Source organism: Amphiprion ocellaris, chromosome 20 (assembly GCF_022539595.1).
Source record: "Amphiprion ocellaris isolate individual 3 ecotype Okinawa chromosome 20, ASM2253959v1, whole genome shotgun sequence".
Classification (NCBI taxonomy): Eukaryota; Metazoa; Chordata; class Actinopteri; family Pomacentridae; genus Amphiprion; species Amphiprion ocellaris.
The window spans coordinates 31,845,051-31,867,072 of record NC_072785.1 but is presented as its reverse complement, the minus strand read 5'-3'; the positions used below and the strand labels follow the sequence as shown (position 1 = coordinate 31,867,072).

At 39.5% G+C, this 22,022-nt stretch overlaps 1 protein-coding gene across 4 annotated transcripts in view; it reads right to left on the bottom strand.

The window, feature by feature from the left end:
- Window positions 1–22,022, bottom strand: part of hectd1 (HECT domain containing 1) — a 59,592-nt gene that overhangs the window by 24,867 nt on the left and 12,703 nt on the right. For 3 of the 4 annotated variants that reach the window (XM_055005623.1, XM_055005626.1, XM_055005625.1), the window contains exons 5-25: window positions 17,359–17,586; window positions 15,919–16,200; window positions 15,562–15,832; window positions 14,544–14,620; window positions 13,650–13,748; window positions 13,449–13,563; window positions 11,017–11,191; window positions 10,773–10,911; window positions 9,441–9,611; window positions 8,324–8,546; window positions 7,981–8,244; window positions 7,679–7,890; window positions 6,492–6,638; window positions 6,283–6,377; window positions 5,869–5,974; window positions 5,639–5,791; window positions 5,255–5,394; window positions 4,887–5,099; window positions 4,445–4,555; window positions 4,201–4,367; window positions 2,045–2,221 (exon numbers count right to left, since the gene is read on the bottom strand). In XM_055005623.1, the coding sequence (XP_054861598.1) occupies window positions 2,045–2,221; window positions 4,201–4,367; window positions 4,445–4,555; window positions 4,887–5,099; window positions 5,255–5,394; window positions 5,639–5,791; window positions 5,869–5,974; window positions 6,283–6,377; window positions 6,492–6,638; window positions 7,679–7,890; window positions 7,981–8,244; window positions 8,324–8,546; window positions 9,441–9,611; window positions 10,773–10,911; window positions 11,017–11,191; window positions 13,449–13,563; window positions 13,650–13,748; window positions 14,544–14,620; window positions 15,562–15,832; window positions 15,919–16,200; window positions 17,359–17,586 (3,565 nt within the window). The remainder of the gene's footprint in view (window positions 1–2,044; window positions 2,222–4,200; window positions 4,368–4,444; window positions 4,556–4,886; window positions 5,100–5,254; window positions 5,395–5,638; window positions 5,792–5,868; window positions 5,975–6,282; window positions 6,378–6,491; window positions 6,639–7,678; window positions 7,891–7,980; window positions 8,245–8,323; window positions 8,547–9,440; window positions 9,612–10,772; window positions 10,912–11,016; window positions 11,192–13,448; window positions 13,564–13,649; window positions 13,749–14,543; window positions 14,621–15,561; window positions 15,833–15,918; window positions 16,201–17,358; window positions 17,587–22,022) is intronic. The other variant, XM_055005624.1, reaches the window with a different exon arrangement.

Genomic DNA, 22,022 nt, shown 5'->3' with positions numbered 1-22,022 from the left:
AGGGAGGTGTTTGATGAACGCTCTGATTTAAATCCCTGCTTCCAGCTTTAATGGAGGAAAAACACCAACAAACCACTGAAATCTGCTGCAAAGTTTTAGAAAAATCCTGCAAACAAAACGTCATCGTGGAGTTTCAGTTCATCAAAAATATTTTGACCAAATTTAGAGAATTTCATGAGTTTTCAAATCAAAATTTTTAATTATTTGTCCTTTAAAAAGGGGGAAAAGGGCACAAAGTAGCTCCATAAAGTTTCTGTACTGGACCAGACAAGGTTCCAGTTTTAGATGCTTAGACTTGAAATTTTTCCAAAATTACTCAAAATTTGTTCAAAACAAGATAAAAATCTTTTAAAATTGTAACATGATCAAAATGACTTCAAATTGTCCAATGACTTGAAATCTATTAAAAATGATTCAAATTTTACCAAAATGTCTTGAAATGTGTCTAAAATAACTATATCTGTCCACAATGAGATGAAGTTGGTTCAAAATGATTCAAAGTGATCAAAAATGACACAAATGAATAATTATTGGTCTTTGAAAACGGACATTTGGTGGTATAGTGTTAAAGTTTGACCAGACAAGGTTCCAGTTTTTAGATGTTTTGACTTGAAAACTGTTTAAAATGCCTCAAAATGATCCAAAATTTCCTTGCATCTTCAAAATTCTGCGAAACTTGTCCAAAATTATTAAAAATGTTTCCAAAATGAGATAAAAACTGACTTGAAACCTGTCACAACAACTCAAAATTGCCCTAAATGACTCAATATGTGTCAAAAATGACTTGAAATGTGTTTAAAGTTACTCAAAATGTGTTCAAAAATGATTAAATTTGTCCAAAAATCAGATAAAGACTAACAATTAATTATTGGTAATAAAAATGGAAAAAAATCTTCCATCCAGGCTGGTCTAATGTCTCCAAAATATCTTGCAACTTGTCCAAAATAAGATAAATACTGTTCAAAAGTACAAAATAATTGTCCAAAATGCTGGTATAGTGTCTCCATAAAGTTCCTCTAAGTGTATTTCTATGGATGGATCCATATTCCTACTAAAAATCCAGTCTTTGGTCCACATTTCACCAACTTTTGAGGCTCTAACATCAAGACGAGGTTCCAGGTCAAAACAAAACTACTGTTTTTCATTTCAGACAAACATAATCGTCCAAATTGACTCAAAAAAATTACCAAAGTAACTCAAAAGTAACAAAAAAAAACATCGACAATGACAATAAAATTACTCAAAAAATGACAATAAAAAGGCCTAAAATTATAAAACATCGTCCAAAACGAGTAAAACCTTGTTTAGGACACATTAAAAACAATAAACTGATCCAAATCAATGAAAAAATGTCTACAATGACTCCACAACTGTCTATTAAAAAATACAACACAGACAGGTTAGCCTTAATCTGCCATGTTGGTGTTGAGGAGTGATACACAAACTGCTGTTGGTAAAGTTTAAACTCAACTTTTTGAACAAAATGCAGAAAAATCGATGACTTCTTTTATATCAGTTAGTTTTAAGCCGACTGCCAGTAAACGTTCAAGTAAATGTTTGGAGTTTTTCCTCTATTAAACCAATTCATGGAGTTTACAGATAAAGATGTTCAGGTTTTATTTTACTTTTAGTGGCTAAACCTTTACAAAAGACTGAAAACAAAAGCATTAAAGCAAATCTGGTTAAAAACTCTGAACAGTTGAGCTAAAATCTGTGGAAATCCAGTGAAGATGCTGAACTTAGAGGTCTTAGAAAACACGTCAACAGTGAAGCATCACAGATCACAGGAAGTAGAGGAAGAAAACAGTTAATGGAGAGGCGTTCAGGAACCTCCAGAGTTTCTGAAACTGACTAAAAACAGGTTTAAATATTTACAGACACAAACATCAGCTCAAATCAGAGCAGAACCGAGGAGCTGAACTCTGCTGATAAAAGAGAAAAGCATGAAAAAATCCTGACATCCAACAGCGGTTAAAGCAGCAGTCTGCTGTCGTCCAGCTGCAGGATCAAACATTATCTCCGTTAAATTCTCCACTCTTCTTACCGTTGTGAGCCTCTCCAGTCACCGTTCCCTCTCCAGCCGGGTTCCCGTCCTGATCTCTCCACTTCCAGTCGATGCCTCGGACCACCCGAGCTCCGGGGACGATGTACTTCATCACCTGGGAACGGAACAGGCGGCGCTGACGTCGGAGGTTGGCCTCAGCCTCCTTCACGGCTTTACCTGAGGAGAGACCAAGATGGGAGTTGACATCAGAACCTGACAGTAAAGTTCAATTACTGGAGTTAATATTAGATGGTAAAGTTCAATTACTGGAGTTAACATCACAACCTGACGGTAAAGTTCAATTTATTTTATTGATCCGGTAGGTTTGTCTTTCCTTTCATGATGTTCTTTTTACATTCTTTGAGTGATTCTGGACGAACTTTGACTCATTTTCATTCATCTTTTCAATAATTTTCGACCAGTCTATCCAGTTTGATTATTTTTAAGTCATTTTCAGCAATTTTCTGTCATTTTGACAAATTTTCAGTAACCTTCAATAACGTTCTTGGTCATTTTTGACAAGTGTCTCATTTGTATCATCACTTGCTAAAGCTATCGAACCATTTACAGTTTTACAATCTTTGTGTCACATTTTTCTTAGTTTGTGTCATGTTCCGGGACAGTTTTGACTCATCTTTTTAATTTTTTGTGTTCCAATTTTCTTGTTTTTCGTGTCTCTTTATGGTCGTTTTGTCTCCTCATCCTGTAGGTGTTTTTCTGTCTCCATATTTCCAGACTCTTCCTCTCTGCTCTGTTCATCATCATCAGTAGTAGATGTTCCTCCATGCTGGATGGATCTCCAACAACCTGCTCCTCTGTTCACTGTTTCTGAGCCATGCTGACTTTATTTATTCATCCAGTAGCTTTGATTTTCCTCTTATCCATGTAGAACAAAACACATTTAATGAAATACCACAATTTAAGCTTAGATTGAGTTATTTCATTAATTCTAGGACTGTGGAATATTTGAAAATCTAAATATTCTTTGTTTATGGCTCTAATAAATGGCGTCATGTTGCAGATTTTTTAAAAGAAAACCTGCCTTTCAAACTCACTCGTGAGTTTTGGCGTTTAAAGGGTTAAAAAGATGCAAGCAAATAAATATCAAGGCAAATTTCTCACAATAAAATGTCATAAAATAGTGAAAAGGGGATTAAATGTTGCCACAGTTTGTTTTAAATTATTTTATTCAACCAACACGCAAAAACTGTCAGAAAGCAGCAAATATTTCACATTATTGCTTTAAAAAGATGATCAAAATAGTTCTAGATTAATTTTTTACTCACTTTAATTAAACCTCATGTCGTCCTGCGGGTCAAATTGACCCGTTTTAAAGTTTGAAAATGTGGAGAAAAAAAAATGTTTTTACAGTGAAAACTTCTACATTTTCAACATTTTTGGGAAATTTTGAACATTTTTTGGTGAAAAAAAAGAAATGTTTAAAAAAAATGTTTCTTTCAGAACATTCAGAAAAAAATCAACCAAAATTCAGCGAAATTCGCTGGATTTTGGTTGATTTTTATGTGAATGTTCTGAAAGAAATATTAGAAGTTTTACTGACATGTATGGAATCACTTCAGATATTTTAAAGATTTTTTGGAAGATTTTTATCCATTTTTTAAAAACATTTACAATTTTTTTTTTTTTTTAATTTTTCTTTCTTACCAAATTTGGGGATTTAAAAAAAAATGTTAAGGGAAACTTATAAGGAATTTTTAGAATTTTCTTCCTGAAAAATCCCCAAATTTTTATAAATTTGGGGAATTTTTTTGCTGAATTTTGGGATTTTTTTTCAGAGGAAGGAACAATATTTTTTGCTGTCGGTAAATGAGGACAACAGGAGGGTTAAAATCACTCAGTTTAATGGTTTAGTCATTGTAGCTACATTCATTTGTGTCACTATTTTACAGAGATTGTGACAGTAAAAGCTGCTTTTTCATGTAGAATGATTAAATATCTCATTTGGCTATGTGAGATGTTCAGATATCATCAGAAATTAGAAAATCTGACGATTCTTTTTTCCCCTACAGTTTATGGCTCGTATAAAACGTAATTTTGCCATTTTTTTTTAAAAGGAGATATCGAGCCTTTTAGACACATAATTGTATTTTGAGGTCCAGATTTGTAAATATCTAGTTCTATATGTCGGTTCTCACCCAGCTGGTCTTCACAGACGGCCGTCACCGTCCCATACAGCTCCAGTCCGGACAGGGACAGGTAGTGTGTCTGTCCGCTGGCGTTCTTCCCCATCTGTTTGATCCTGATGTGTCTCCAGCCCTGCTTCTCATCTTTGGACGGGTCCAGAGGCCAGGTGGCCGTCGACCTGCAGACAGAGGTAACGTTAGCGCTGGTTCAGGTGGTTTAACTGTCGGATCAGGAGCTCGGATAAAAGAGTCGTACCCCGGTTCGTTCAGGCTGCCATCGTCTACGTGGGTGTAGAGAGTCGTCCAGTTCTGACCGTCCTTCGACACCTGAAACACCCAGTTCCTCAATGCCGAGCGGCCGTAACCCCTGCAGCAGGACGGGAGGAAACACAGAAAGAAACATTAAAGAGGCAGAATTCAATCAGTCTGATAACCGTTATTCAGGTGCGTTTGTTTGAATAACCTTTGCATCTGAGAGGTGCGTTTGTTTCATTACTTTGTGTCTGAGAGGTGCGTTTGTTTCATTAACTTTTGTGTCTGAGAGGTGCGTTTGTTCCATTACCTGGCATGTCTTAGAGGTGCGTTTGTTTTGTTACTTGGCCTGTCTGAGAGGGGTGTTTGTTTTACCATCTGTTGCGTCTCAGTGGTGCATTTGTTTCCCTACCTGGCATGTCTCAGAGGTGCGTTTGTTTCCCTACCTGGCATGTCTAAGGGTGTACGCTGAGGGGATAACCCAGAGGCCAAGGTCGATGGCGAACCAGGCGTTCTTGTCGTCGTTGGTGTGACAGTTGAGGGCGGAACTATCTCTGCTCAGGATGTCCTCCAGACGGCCGTAGGGAAGGTTCCTCCCCTCTGAGGACGTCACCACCACCAGGCCGTACGCTGCAGGGTTCACCCACTCGTACGCCGTCCTACAGCAAACACAAACACTCGTATTTAACGTTTTAAAGTCGACGTGAACCAACGAGGTGTTTAACCTGCCTTTACTTGATTTTTACTGTATAAAAACTTTTCTTGAAGGTAATTGTTTTGTCTGTTTGCAGTAGTTTTGTGTTTCTGTACTTACTTGGCATTGGTTCCGACCCAGTAGATGATGCCGTTCTCATCAAAGTCGTGTTGGTGTCTGAAGGTGAAGGTCTGTCCTTCCCTCAGCTTCCTCACGAAGACGAAGGACGAACGCTCAAAGTCGTACCACTGCTTCGCCACCTGGAGAGGAAGAGGAGGAGGATGAGGAAGAGGATGAGGAAGAGGAGGAGGGAGAGGAGGAGGATGAGGAAGAGGAAGGTTCAACCAAACTACTGGTTCTGTGCGTGTTGTGTGTTTATAGTATGTATATTGTGTATTATTAGTGTATATTGTGTATTATTAGTGTATATTGTGTATTATTAGTGTATATTGTGTATTATGTTGTGTATATTGTGTATTATCAGTGTGTATTGTGTATCTTCACCATCTTGAGCAGGTACTGCTCCAGAGACTCCACGGTAGCGAGGGGTTCCATCTTCAGCATGCGTCCGGTCCGGTCGATCAGAGCCGTCTCTCCCGGCGCTCGCTCCAGACGGAACCGCAACCTCCGGGTCAGGATCTGTCGCACAAACACACACTACATCAGGTTTCACATGGGCAAACGCACACTAATGCACCCGGTTGTCGGAGCCTCGCAAACACAGCGCGGCTCACCTGCAGGTTATAGGAGGATCCTGGAGTGTCGTACAGGTGCATGGGTAGACGTTCTATCGACTCCAGGACGGCGATCAGTTTACGGATTAAGGCAACAGCTGGTCGGCTGCACAACAAACACACACAATAAAACACACAAATAGGTAATTTACAGCTTTTATCTGACTGTTTAAACAAGATTCACGTTGATTTTAAGAACAAAATATACTGATTTCTATCTAAACGCTGACTTGTTAGACTTTCATGAGCTAAAATCAGGTTGTGTGTATCTGTCGCTGTGTGTGTATTATTGTGTATATCTACCTGTCTGTGTTTGTCTGACTGTGTGTAAATTAATCTGGTTAAACAGCTGATTAATGATGATTAATTCTTACAGAGCATTTGTAAAATCTGTCAGTGTGATCCAGATGTTACCTCTCATCGTCTTCATTCTCGCTGAAAGCCGCCTTAAAGACATTGATCCTCTCCATTAAAGGCTTACAATCATGTTTTAGGTCCAGTTCCACACTCTGAACACAGAAAGACGCACAACAGCTGGTCACACATCTGGAGACAGGTGTGCAGAAGAGAGGCGTGTGGAGGTGGACAGGTGTGTGGAGGTGGACAGGTCTAGAGGAACTCACATTGTTGAGGACGGTGAACAGAGCCTGGACCAGGCCACTGCTGCACATCTCGTACGGAGAAATCGTGTTTTCGTCCTTCAGGACCACAATCAGGTTCTCCAGAGCCGTTTTCATCAGATCCCTCCAGGTGTTCTCACCTTCAGTACACTGGAAACACACACACAAAAACAAACAAAAAAACACACATAATGAACACGTCAACATCACTGTTTATTACTGTAATCAGTCTAATGCGATTCAACACTGTTAAGCCGTAGATGTCCTCAAACATCTAAAGCAGCCGCCGGTGACATAAAACCAGGACAGATTCAGCTGCACAGATTATTTCTCACCTCAAATGCTTTCAGAAATACTTTTCCCTGAAGTGTTTTTGAAATAAAAGGGAAAGTTTGCAGCCGAGCCGCTGTGTTTATCTGATTTGTCTGCAGGACTGTCCAGCTGAAAGCTCGGTCATGTGACCACGTAGCGGCCTGCTGTTGCTCAGCGCTGTCATGTGACCATGTTGTGGTCCAATGGTGACTGCCCACCGTTCGTGCGATTTTCAGATGTGGTACGTTGACATGCAGGAAAATCACATCGAGTGGACACATGTCTTTAGTCTGTCTGTGTACCTGTCCAAGTGCATTATTGTGTATCTACCTGTCTGTGTGTACTATAGTGTGTATCTACCTGTCTGTGTGTACTATAGTGTGTATCTACCTGTCTGTGTGTACTATAGTGTGTATCTACCTGTCTGTGTGTACTATAGTGTGTACCTACCTGTCTGTGTGTACTATAGTGTGTATCTACCTGTCTGTGTGTACTATAGTGTGTATCTACCTGTCTGTGTGTATTATTGTGTGTGTACCTACCTGTCTGTGTGTACTATAGTGTGTGTACCTACCTGTCTGTGTGTACTATAGTGTGTACCTACCTGTCTGTGTGTACTATAGTGTGTATCTACCTGTCTGTGTGTACTATAGTGTGTACCTACCTGTCTGTGTGTACTATAGTGTGTACCTACCTGTCTGTGTGTATTATTGTGTGTGTACCTACCTGTCTGTGTGTACTATAGTGTGTGTATCTACCTGTCTGTGTGTACTATAGTGTGTGTATCTACCTGTCTGTACTATAGTGTGTATCTACCTGTCTGTGTGTATTATAGTGTGTGTATCTACCTGTCTGTGTGTACTATAGTGTGTACCTACCTGTCTGTGTGTGTGCAGCTCCCAGGCTGACTCCAGCTGGGTGGAGATGTTCCTCAGGGTGACCACCACTCCTCTGGGCATGCTCTCCACAGCCTTGAAGTGATCGTCGTACAGCTCCCTGGCCATGCTCTTCACCTTCTGCTTCGTCTTCTCCAGCTTTGACTTCAGCTTCCTGCCGCGTTTCCCCGTCCAGCCGGTCACAAACTCAGAGCCTGAACACACACAGAGACACACACAGGAACATGAACCAACATCTACCACAGTAAACGTTCCCATCCTGATCCAGACTCTCTGAGACTCACCCAGTGACGTCTCTGCGGTGAACGAGTGTTTGGTTCCTCTGTTGGACTCGAACACGAAGCCGGGCAGGTCCTCCTTCAGGATGGTGGCCTGCTGGCCATCTGAGTTGTGGATGGCGATCTCTCCGTCCTTCAGGCAGGTCAGGGACCAGTTCCCCACCGTCAGCTTGGTGGGACCCACGCTGGACAGGATGGGCTGGCTGGCCGTCACCGGCTTCACCTGACTCCTGGCTCTCTGCAGCTTCTCCAGGAACTCGCTGCGAGACTCTGGAGGAGGAGGAGGTCATTGGTCAGAGCTACACATAAACGCGGATCATTCACCGTGACCTTAGCGTGTTATTCCTACCGGAGCTGTCCGATCCTCCCTCTGGACTCCCACTGGAGTACATGGTGGCCAGCTTTCCATCCAGGATGAACCTGAACCAGCCGTTGGATCCGTTGGAGAGCTCCAGGGCGGCAGCATCCGACCAGATGTAGAGGCAGTCCCTCCCCCTGATGATGGACCAGTCCCTCCAGTGGTAGGGCTTCCCCTGCTGGATCTCCCTGGCGTCCTCCTGGACCTCCTCCTCCTGCAGCACAAACATGCACAGAACTCAACCACATGGACTGGAGACGGTTTAGATGTTTGTCCAGAGAAGATGCAACCTCAGCTAAACCCAGCCTGTCTGGAATTTGGAAATTTGTTAACCCTCTGAACTCCAGGCAGCAGTTTCTGAGGTTTTTTTCTCACTGTGGCCTCATTTCAAATTTCTGCACCTCTATGGAAACAACACAACTACGAAGAAAGAAAGAACTCAGACTTTTTCTCTCTACTCTGCTCACCATCAGTAGAAAGATGTTTCACCATGCTGAATGGATCACCAACAACTTGCTCTTCTGTATATTGAGGTAAAACTGTCCATAATTCATCCAGATTCAAGTCAAAAATCTGTCAAAAATGACCCAAAATGGTCCAAACCTATTTGAAACTTCAACTAATGAACATGAAATTGTCCAAATTGACTTGAAATCTTTCTGAAATGACTTCAAATTAGTTAAAAATTACAATTTTTAAGTCATTGTGACTTAAATATTATTGTTGAAGAATCTTTAAATGAAATGCGTAGGAAGTGATTTTGACCAAATATCACGATTTAAAGTTTATTAATTTTACAGAAAGGTCTATGCATCACAAATGATGTGTGTCGGAAACTTGAAAACATCTTCACAGTTTCTGGTTTTGATAAATGCTGCTGGCAGTTTTTGGGCTTCAGAGGTTTTTAAAAAGGTGAGATAACTTGTGCTATGTTCCATCAAACTAACCTGTGAAACAGAACATCTGCTGTGCTTAGAGTCTGAATATTTAACTAATATCTGAACTACATGAATAAACATAAATCATCTTTTTGTCCTGTGAGGCTCTGAGCCAACACCACTTTCAGAATAAAAGTCTTTCTGGCTAAACGTCGGCTTCGTGTCTCTACCTTCTCCGGCTTTGCTTCGTCCTCGTTCTCGTCGTCGGACGCCGGCCCGGCCAGAGTGGACACCTTGTTGATGACTCCCAGTCGGGCCAGCTGGTCGAGGAAAACATCTCCACCTTTATCCACCAGATCTCTGATGATCTGCAGAGCTAGCAGGTGGCCGTCGTCATCGTCCTGGTACAGAGAGAGGAGAGACCACATAAAGATAAGTATTTATCAAAGCCAGAGAAGGACTGCAGTAAGAACCGAGATAATAATGATGTTAATTCCACACAGGAGAGACCTGAAGTTCTCTGTAACTCGGTGGAAAAGTAGGAGTCTATCTTCCTGAGAACCGAGCAAATGAAGAGTCTTTCACTTCAACTTTTTGTGATTTCCTGCCTTTTTGGAGCTAAAACAATTCACAATATAAAACTACTTTTATTTTAGATTTTCCAGCATGTCCGATGTAGTGCACAATACAACAAGAACAAACAAACAAAAAAAAAAAAACAGCGACACTTTGAAATCAAAACAGGCTGACAAGAAAATAAGAATGTCAATCCATTTTCTATAAAAACAAATCTTAAAAAAAAAAAAAAAAAAAAAGTTCAAATTATTTTTTTAAATATGAAACTTCTTCTGCTCAGCTTAATAAAGTGTAATCAGCGTAAAAAGTGAAAATGGTTAATTTAACACATTCACCCTGAACAGAAGAGGGGTTTTGTGTTAATTTTTTGAGTCCATGAAAAAAAAAAATCAAAATGGAAAATACAATTTTTTTTAATGTACATTAAAATAAGTTTTAACGTGTATTTTTTCTGAAAAATGAGTAAATTATTCTCATTGAACCGTGATCTGTGAGAGGCAAAGAACAACATTACACTGAATATTGATTTAAATGGTTAATAATGGAGTTAATATTGAGATATAAACTATGCTTACTGGGAATTTTTGGTTTCTGATATTTTTGGATAATTAAACATCATTGGTGTTCCTGAGAAACAAACCTAACAGGAGGATTAAGAAACTAAATCAAAGTGAACATAAATTAAACTCTCACTAGTCAGGAGGTCTGCGTTTGGTCTCAGCATGAAAACAAAGTTCCCTTCATCCCACCTAGTCACATATCATTGGAAAAGCCAGGAAGTCCTCTAGTGAGCATATCAGGATTTAGTACGGGAGCTCAAACGAGTGAAAAGATATTGATAAAAAAACAAATGTCCACTACAGAGGACATAAATGAACGGGCCGGGTCTCAGGAGGATATCGGCATCAGCAAACGTTCATGTAAGTAAATTCAGGTCAAGCTAAGTTGTTCACAACTACAAAAGATGTGTGTAACAGAGTGTGTACCTCCTGGTCCAGGACAGTAGCGGTGATCTCCACCAGCACCGTGGGCAGGTTATGACCCGTCTCGCTGTCACATACCTCCTTCAGCAGAACCTCACTGCTGTAGTGGACCATCTTCCTGATCAGAGCCAGACTGGCTTTCCTGGAGACCAACAATAAAACACACTTTCAAAGGTGCAGTTTACCTTTAATCTGCTGTAAATGAATCCTGATTCTGCTCTGAATCAAACTACTGAGGCTCCGTTACCTAATAGAAGGCAGCATGGTTTGCTGAAAGGTTTGTGCAAAAACAGGCAGAAGTCTCTTTAGGTAGATGGGAGCCATCTCTGGGTCTCCTTTGGGTTCGCTGCCCTCCTCTTCCTCCTTGTTCACATCTTTCTTCTTCTTGTCATCACCTTTGTTCACCGGACACATCCAATCTCCTGAAACACACAAACAGATCCACGTTGAAAGGTTTATCTGCATCATTCTGGTCAGTAAAAACAGCAACAGCGTCTGAAGCACATTAAACTGTACATGGTTTACTGAAATAAGAAGAAATAAGAGTCCAAACACTGGAAGATGCAGGTTTCTGATGTCCACAAAATAGATTTAGTCATCTGAAGTTTATTTTATTCAGCATAAAAGACACATTTGTTCATCAGTATATAAATTAAAGGAACATAGCTAGAAAAACCCACAGATGTTGAGTCACATTTTAAGGACTTGACATCAGTATTTACCTGTATTTTCTAACAATATAATAAACTAAATTAGCACCATTTGGACTCAGGCAAGCATCAGAAAATAATATGATGTAGAATTAAATTCAACACTAATTAGGTCAGTCAGCATTCCCAGATCCAGTTAAATGTCTGTTCCAGTCAGACTGAAAACTAGAAAAACTAGAAAAATATTGATGCTTTTTAGTCTTTTTGGGCTATTTTTTCAGGCATTTTGGACATATTTTTTAGTTTTGTTTCTAAAAATGTTTGTCATTCTGGACAATGTTCAAGTTACCATGTTTTCCGGATTATAAGTCGCACTTTTTTTCATAGTTTGGATGGTCTTGCGACTTATACTCCGGTGTGACTTGTATATATTAAAATATATAATTTCAGATGTTCTTTAATGTTATTTCACACTGACCGACATGACCACGGAGTAAACATGACCTACAGCTGTGAGAGGGCACGCTAGGCTTGTAACAACGACCAGTATCTGCTGCTCCTGTACCACTGAAAATTAAACATTAACTTAAAGACAACTGAAGCTGCGTGTCCACTAGATGTGATTTTCCCGCACCTAAACGCACCATATCTGAAAATCACACGAACGGTGGGTGGTCACTAGCGGACCACAACATGGTCACATGACAGCTCTGACCAACAGCAGGACGCTACGTGGTCACATGACCGAGCTTTCAGCTGGACAGTCCTGCAGACAAGTCGGATAAACACAGCGGCTCGGCCGCAAACTTTCCCTTTTATTTCAAAAACACTTCAGTGAAAAGTATTTCTGAAAGCATTTGAAGCGAGAAATAATCTGTGCAGCAGCTGAATCTGTCCTCGTTTTAGGTCACTGACGCCTAGTTTAGAAGTTTGAGGACAGTTTCACGATGCGTGGAATCTCTGCACGCCGCATGCAATTTGCATAAAGTAGAAGTCAGTCTACTTTATGCAAATGAGCTGCAGCCCTCTCCAGGTAAACACACCTGATCACAGCTGGAAACACACCACATGCTGGTCCAGTTGCGGTGGGTTTCCAGTGTTCTTTATTCTATTGTTATTATTAAAACTTGCTTTTCAAGATGAAATGTCTGTTCTTGGTCTCGGATTTTGTTAAATTTCCCAAAAAAATGCCACTTATAAATGTTTTCTTCCTATTCATGATGCATTTTTTGAATGGTGCGACTTATAGTCGGAAAAATACAAGTTTCAGTCAATTTAGACAATTTCTGTGTTGTTTTTGGACACATTACAAGGAATTTCAGACATTTTTTAATCAATCTGAACAAGTGTCATTTTAGACAATATTTATGTAATATTTAACACATTTCAAGTCATTTTAAACACGTTTTGGTCATTTTAGACACGTTTTTTGTCATCTTTAACATTCATTTTGAACACGTTTCAAGTTATTTTGAAAAAGTTTTTTCATTTTAGACAATGTTTGTGTAATATAGTAGACATTTTTGTCATTTTTAATAAGTTTCAAGTTAATTTGAAAAAGCTTCTGCCATTTTAGACAGTGTTTGTGTAATATTTAACACATGCCAAGTCATTTTAAACATTTTTTTTCTCATTTTAGAGATGTTTTTTTTTTGTCATTTCTAACAAGTTTCAAGACATTTAGAAAAAGTTTTTTTTTCATTTTACACATTATTTGTAAATATTGGACATGATTTAAGTCATTTTAGACAATACTTATGTAATATCGGACAGATTTTTGTCATTTTGAACATTTTTCAAGTTAATTTGAACAAGCTTTTGTCAATTTAAACACATCGTTGTGTCATTTTGTACAAATTTCCTGTTAGCTTGGACATAGTTTTGTTATTTTCTACAAGTTTCAGGAACTTATGGACATGTGTATGAATGATTGATGCTGTTTTTTTCATTTCAAAAGTCAGACTGACTCACAGAACCCCAGCAGACTGAAATAAACCACTTTATAGCGGCTAACAGCAGGTTTACTGACCAGGCGACTGCAGGATGGCCACCACCTCGCTGTGTCCTCTCTCTCTGGCCTTGTCCAGAGGAGTCTTCCCGTCCTCGTCTCTCAGGTCGGGGTTGGCTCCGTGACGCAGCAGAGTCTGGACAGGAAGCGACACATGAAGGCGGTCAGAGGAGCGATTAGCTGTGTAATTTACGGTGTGTCTTCAGTGTGTTTGTGCGTCACCTTGGCGACTTGTGGGCGTCCGAAGCAGGCAGCGTAGTGTAGAGAAGACGACCTCTGGCCTCTGTTGACGTCTGCCCCCCTCTCACACAGAAACTCCACCTGGAAGGGCAATAAAGGCTCAGATAAGAGGAACTTCACTGGAAAACTCAATAAAAACCCCCCAAAAAGCACAACAGGCAGTCAAAGTGAAACTAGGGAAAAGAAACAAACATCCCAGTGAGGCCAAGTCAGCAGAACATGAAAATATTTTAACTCCCTGAAGAACAAAACCTGAATAAATATCTGAAAGCTTGTTTTTTCTTTTCTTTTTTTTTTTTTTTTAAAAAGGCACAAAAGACACCATTTATCTCACGTTTCAAGTCATTTTGGACATGTTCTTGTCAATTTACATAAAATTTGTGTAATATTTAACTCGCTTCAAGTCATTTCAGACACATTTCAAGTCATTTTAGACACATTTTAGTAATTTCAGACACGTTTCAAGTTGTTTTAGACAATGCTTGTGTAATATTTGACACATTTCAAGTCTTTTTGGACACATTTTTGTCATTTTAGACAAAGTTTGTGTAATATTGGACAGGTTCCAAGTTATTTCAGACACATTTTTGTCAATTTAGACATGTTTCGAGTCATTTTAGACACATTTCAAGTCATTCTAGGCACATTTCTCTTCATTTCAGACACATTTGTCATTTTAGATAATGTTTGTGGAATATTTGACACGCTCCAAGTTATTTTAGACACGTTTTTGTCATTTTAGACAAAGTCAACAGAAATTGGAATTTTTTAAAATCCTGATATGCTTTCTTTTTTTTCTTTTAAATGGCACAAAATACTTCATCAACAGATAGCGTGACAATAAGACACAAGGAGTCAGGAGTTTTGTGTTTTTACCATTTCTTGTGTTCCAAAAGCCGAGGCCCAGTTGAGCAGCGTTTGTCCAACGTCATCCATGAAGTTCACCTCAAAAGCTGCAACACAGAACAGTTATTAGTCACTAAAAATCCAATTCTCAGTCCCACATTTGACCTGCTCTCTGCACAGTTTCACTAAAATCTGGTTCGTTAATAAATTTAAAAGCTGTATGTGGAGGTGAAGTTCATTAGAAAGCTATTTTGTTTATTGTGTAATGTAAATACAGATTCTAGCTGATGTGGACAAAATACGACACAAACTACACACAAGTCAAGCTGTTTATGATTATCTGGCAACACGAGTCACTATATTTACTAATTTTGTTGAAAAAGTTGAGAATTCAGGTTTAGAATGTTTGGCCTCGAAAGTCAGAGCTTCAAACAAAGGGAAAGCTTTGCAGAACTTGTTGGAAATCAAATTAAACTGAAAATCAAATGAATTCTGCATCATGCCAGTAATTAAAAACTGTGATAGAAGCACGCTGACTGAACATGTAAATGGTTTGTCTGATTTAGTATTTAAGAAAAACTAAGAAATAAAGCGTTCAAATGCTAAAAGATGCAGAGAAAACTGCATCTTTTAGCAACTGGACTCCTTATTAGTTTTTCTTTAGTTTCTTTATTTCTTAAGCTTTTCTGTAGCATTTGGACACTTTAGTTCTTAGTTTTTATCCAAAACTATGAAATAAAGTGTCCAGAGTTTTTCTTTTTGCATTGAGGAATTTTATAGCCACCAATAAGGAGGGAAGACTTTGTACAACTTGCTGGAAATTAAATAGTAAATTATGTGTGTAGATTCTCAGTCATCAGGTCATTGTAATGGTAGGAGCCTCAGTAGAAACCAACTGGACTTCTCTGCTACCTGGGAAATCTAGCTGGTTTCTACTGAAGCTCCTACCATTGAATTCTGAATTAACTGCTGCAGAGTGCTTGTGGCTGCAGCTGAGTCACTACAGTTTGAGACGTTCATGTCAGCTGTTCAGCCTTTAGCTCCTCACCTCCGGTGTCGATGGCGTCGATCAGAGCGTCGGTGTCTTTGCTGCGGATACAGTCGATGAGCTGTCGGTGGGATCTCTCTCCTGAGCTGTCGAGGCGTCGCAGCCCCGGGATGCGACCCGTCGACCCGGCCGTGGACTTGGGCAGCGCCTTCCTGCCCTCGAACAGCAGCACCAGCAGGAGGTCCACCAGCCTCATGGTGTCCAGCACGCAGCGCTCGTCTCCTCCCAGAGCCGACTCCATGGAGTCGGGCAGCGCCGAGCGCAGCAGGTCCTGATCCGAGGAGGAAGGAGAGCAGACGTTAGTGGGACTTCCTGGTCTGTACAGAAACAATAACCCCTCCAGGTGAGTGTACGTACGTGCGTGACAACCGGCGAGCCCCTGCACAGCGTGGACAGCAGGCTGACGATGGTGGACACCTGGTTGCTGAGTTTGGAGTCGGAGGCTGAGGGGGCGGCGCCGGTGGAGGGCCGGCCCGGCTTACAGGAGGAGGCGGGGCCGGACACGGTGCCGCCGGCGGCCGCCATGCGGGACAGCAGCTCCTCCGTCAGGCCGTGTTTGGCTAAAGGGGCGGGGTCGACGCCGCGGCGGGTGAAGCGGTCGGCCAACGAGGCGAAGCAGCGCAGAGCACCGTCTGACACCTGCAGGACGGGAGGAGGAACAACAGCTCAGAAACACAGGAACTAGAACCACAGCGGCTCAGAACCACAGGAAGAAAAGGAACCAGAGCTGCTGCTAGCAGGAGGTCAACTAAACCAAGGGTGTCCATCATGCGGCCCGCGGGCCAAAAGTGGTCCTCCAGAGGGTCCAATCCGGCCCTCAAAGTGTAAAAATTACAGAGAAGGCATTAACTGCAGATTGTAAATTAGTAAAACTATAAATTTAACCCTCCCGTTGTCCTCGTTTACGGGCAACAAAAAATATAGTTTCCTTTTCTGAAAAAAATCCAAAAATTCAGCAAAAAAAAATTCCCCAACTCTGGCAAGAAAATTCTTGTAAATATTTTCAAAAAATGAGTAAAAATCTTCAAAAAAAAAAAATCCTAAAAATATCTAAAGTGATTCCATATATATCAGTAAAACTTCTAATATTTTCTTCAAGAACATTCACATAAAAATCTTTTTTGTGAATGTTCTTCAAGAAACATTTTTAACATTTCTTTTTGTTTCCACCAAAAAATGTTCAAAAATATCTCAAAAATTTTGAAAATGCGGAAGTTTTCACTGTGAAAATGTTTTTTTTCTCTCCACATTTTCAAACTTTAAAACGGGTCAATTCTGACCCACAGGACGACACGAGGGTTAAAATAATTTCTACACCATGACAAAATGTTGAGATCATTGCTCTTTTGTGTGTCATTTTTGTAATATTTTGTCTTGTTTTTTGTCTATTTTTGGTCTGACTTTTGCCGTTCCGTTTCTCGTTTTTGTCATTTTGCGTTACCTTTTTGTCTCACTTGTGTTTTTTCTCTATTTTTTGTCATTTTCTTTATTGTGGCCACTTGGTAACTTTTATCAAATTTTTTGTCTCCTTTGTCATGTTTCGTGTCACTTGTCTCATTTTTTGTATCATTTTTTTGTTTTGTGTAATATTTTTAGCCATTCTGGACACATTTTAGGTTCATTTGGAAAAGTGTCATTTTAGACAATGTTTATGTAATATTGGACTGGTTTCAAGTCATTTTGGACACATTTTTGTCATTCCACAGGAGAACATGAAGCCTCTGATCTATTTAACAACTCAAACATGGAACATAAAGTCTGGATCTTCTCTCGACTTCAGTCTGACTTGACGTCTACCTGGTGGTCTTCGTGTTTGAGGAGGCTGGACAGAGACTCGACGCAGGTCTCCAGAGACGTGTCCTGAGGCTCCATCTTGCTGCAGAGTCGGGACACGACGGCCATGGCCGAGTGCAGCGTGTCTTTGTGCACCAGGTGGCCGCTGTCTCTGATGAAGCTCAGCACACAGTTGAGTCCGCCGGCCTCGAACACGGCGCCGGACTCCCGGGTGCAGATCAGCTCCAGCACCTGGAGACACAAACTCTGGTTAGAATAAATCACAAACTTGATGATTTAATGGCTCAACATCTGCTCTAAATCACACAAGTTCTCACTAAAGCCACTTTCCAGGTGGTTTTAGTCCATATTTGTTAGTAAAGTTTAACTTCAGAGGCTTTAAACTCTAAATTTTTCAGTCAAACAACCAGCATCAAGACTTGATAAGAGTCTGAAACATCTCCTTCATTCACAAAAACATCAAACAGAGCATTTGATTTTTAAATATGCAAAAAGAAGACATCTGTAGAAGCAGGGCAGGTCTTTAGTTCTTTCCAAAAACTAAGAAATAACAGTCCAAATGCTAAAAGATGCAGAGTTTTCTCTTAGTTTTTAAAAAAAACTATAAAATAAAGTGTCCAAATGTTCAAAGGTGCATAGTTTCCTCTACATCTTTTAGCATTTGGACACTTTGTTTCATAGTTTTTCTTTAGTTACTTTATTTCTGAAGCATTTCTTTAGCATTTGGACACTTCAGTTATTAGTTCATATGAAAAACTAAGAACTCCTTCATTCACTAAAACATCAAACAGAGCATTTGATTTTTAATTATGCATAAAGTTGACGTCTGTAGAAGCTGGGCAGGTCTTTTTTATTCTTCCTCTACTGTTTTAGACTTAATAAGGACATGTTCTTAATTTTGGCTCTGAATGTGAAATGTGTTCATAATTTAGCCTATATTTAGTGGTTTACCCTACTTTATAATAAAGGAAACTCCTGTTAAATGCAGAGAAAGCTTCAGTCTTTATGTAACATTTATCTGATGTACTGGAGGTGAACAGAAGATCCATCAGAAAAGGTCAAAGGAAGAGAAATCGAATCAGAATCCAACAGATAAAGAGCATCTTTCTGCCTCTGAAGCTGAATAAAGAACCCGACTGTCCTGGGAGTCTATTAATAAGGCACCACATGGTTGTGATCTCCTGCCTGTGGTGGTGGCTCCGGTCCAGAACTAAAACAAAACCAGTCCAAACAGGAGATCAGTATCAGCTGCAGTCATCTGCCTCCCAGTCCAGCGTAATGACGGAGCAGCAGACCAGGAGACACCCTGAACTCACTGGAACCAAACAAACAGAGGCTCCTCTAACCAGGAAATGCTCAGTAACCATCTGGAAGTCCTGAACAGAACCAGACTAAAGGTTTCAGGCCCCAAGTCTTTCATTCCAAGTGTTTTTAGGTCAACATCAAGGCTATAAAACTGATAAATAAGGCAGATTTTGAGGGGTAAAAAGGAACTGGAGGGGTGCCCCAAAGAGACTGACGATGATAAATACTAAGTAAAAAAAAATTTAGATATATTTTTACCAGTTTAATTAACTGGGGAAGTATTTTACGTTTATAAAATGGTTAGAAATAGAAGGAAAATGCAAAAGGGTAAATACAAAAAAATAACTTAAAATTAAATATTGAACAAGTACAATAATTTATTATGAGTGAAAATGTAAAGAAAAACAATAATGATAATTTCAAATCCACAAGTTGTAAATATTTAACTATTTACACTTTAATTTTATTCCACACCTGTCTCCTCTCACCTGCAGTTCACCTGAATATTTGTCACCCGACTGCTGGTCACAGGTGATTTTAAAGAGAAAGCTTTATTTAAAAGCTTTATTTTTATGATGAATCTATAAGTCTGAGATTATTTCTGGAACTTCAGAACACGGTTAATTTAATAAACTTTTAACTGGTTTATTCTGAGAAATGTAAACGAAGAGCAGGAGGACGTCTGATGTCCAAACAGAAGAAAACAGATGCAGTAAACGGTCTTTATTTTATTCACAGCTGCAGGTTTTTGTTCAGTCTTTTAGAAACACCTTCAGTTCTGTTGCTGCAGCAGCTGGAAGCTCCACTGTCATTATTTTTAATCAGCCTGATTACAGGTTCCGTTAATTAAATCAGAATTTATTGATACCGTATTTCCTTCAATTAAAATCCAGGTCTGTGGTGATTGTCTATAAACACCCCCAACTAACAGCAGTCAGAGGAAAAACAATCTGGATAAAATCTGTCTGCTAATAAGTCACAATAAAAGCCATGTCAGGAAATAAAGGGCTTTAATTTGTGGGGGAAAATCTTTTATTTTGAAATATCTGCATCCCAAATGTTAGAGGTTCTGAGGTTAGCTTGTGGATTTAATCTGAAATATTGTTCATCTGTGTTTGTTTCACTGGAGGTTTTATTTTGGCGTTTTGTTCAACTTCCTGTTAGATTAGTGACTGGGTGCTGCTCATAAAGACAAACTGGGAATCAAACTGCTTCCTCTAAAGTCTTTACTGAAGTGTTAAAGCATAAAGGAGTGACTTTACTGGAGCATAATAAAACCAGTCTTTGTAGTAAAATAACTTTACTCTCTTTAGATAAAAGCATCATAAAAATCCTCATAAAGACCTAGAGTTGAGGTGAATAAAGGCTCCGGTCTTTGAGGAAATGCAGCGTGTCGACCGGGGAAGTGCAGAAAAATAGGAAATAAAAACCGCCAACTGTTTAGTTTATCACTGATTAGACTGGTATGATGGAGGAACACATTAAACACTGTAGATAATAATCAGTTAAATTCTTCCTGAAACCCAAAACCAACTTAGTGTTTTTAAGAAAACACCAAAATGTTACCATTTATGAGCTAAAAACTGTAAAAGCAGAATCATCTTTAGGTCTTTTGTTTAGAAAATCGACCAAAATAAAGCTTTAAATTCTGATATTTTACTGAAACAGGTTTTTTTGTTTTTTGTTTTTTTTTTTTAAAAAAAAAAAAAAAAAAAAAAAAAAGAAGAACAAAAATAAATGGTTTCCAGTAGACAGATTTGGGAACAAGCTAAAAATATTGGAGTTCTCGGTGCAGCTGTGAAGTCTTCAGTGACTCACCTGTGACCAGCAGTCAGGTGATTGTGACCCACAGGTGAGTCACTGAAGACTTCACAGTGAACACAACTAAAAAACTAAACAAAAACCTGCAGCCGTGAAGAAAATGAAGACAATTTACAGCATCTGTATCAGACGTCATCCTGCTATTTGTTTAAATTTCTAAGAATATACCAATTAAACGTTTATTAAATATCTAATAAATTACTGTACTTGTTCAGTATTTAATTTGAACTTTTTTTTTCTGGCTTCAAATTCTAAAAGAAGTCTGCTAATTTAAGATGTTTTTAGGACCAAGTAGCTTGAGAATGTTTTCAGTCTTTGCCAACAAAAGAATCACCAGAAGATAAATAAAAGAAAACATTTTTGTGTTTTGTGGACCAAGAAGCAGATTCTTGATTTAAACTTCTTGTTTCTTATTCTGTAGTAACCGGGTAGTGTGTTTTTCTTTCCAGGTTTCTGCTGAACTCTGACTTTCCTACTAGGGCTGCAACTAACGATTATTTTAATAATTGATTAATCGGCCGATTATTTTTTCAATTAATCAATGAATCGGATAAAAAAAAACAACACATTTTTAATTTCAGCCGCTTTATTCAGAAAGAGAAGATTTGGACTGACAGAGCAAATAAGATCATTGCAGTGAAGCCTTCGTCTTCAACCATCGACAGAAGCCTCATGCCAGTGACCATCATGTTGAGGATGCTCTCAGTCAGGACAGATGCTTGCTGTGGTGGACATGATGTCTTGCTAATCATGAAGCCTGTCATTGTTTGCTGTTCATGAAATGAGAAAGATAGTGTGAGTATGTATTATAGCACAATTTACAACAACTCAGTAATTATCTTGTTTTATTTGCAGTATTAGGTTAAGGCATGTAAGTAGTCCAAAGAGCAAAACACAAAGTACGCACGCACACACACACACACACACACACATAGATAGATAGATAGATAGATAGATAGATAGATAGATAGACAGATAGATAGATAGGACACGCACCATAAAAAATACTAAATAAGTTACTTTAACCCCAGTCTAAATGCAGTTCATCCTGCCTCACTCCAACACAGACCAGTGTCTTCACTCAGACTGTCAGAAAATTGAGAATTGAAAACTTGAGGCTTAATCTTTAAATTATTATCACCATTGTGGGCAAGTTACGTTTATTTATAAAGCATATTCAAACCCTGCTTAAGCTGATTAAAGTGAAATAAACAGGTTCATGCACGCGCGCTCACACGCAGACACACACACACCCACACACACACATGCCCTATCACTGTCATTAATCAGCTAACAAACGCTAGCATCAGGAGAGCTAGTAGAGAGACTAACTAGGGCTGGGCGATAAATCGATTTTATCGATTAATTCAACTTTATACTTAATGTGGATTTGTTTTAATGAAAATCGATTTTCTCATCAACATCCGCCACCAACGCCTTCCCGCTGGGCTCCCGTAGTTCAGAGTGCGCCCCCCTCCCCCCCGCGCTTGATACACAAACAACATGGCGGCGAGCGGTGCAGATCTAAAGGTACGTGTCCA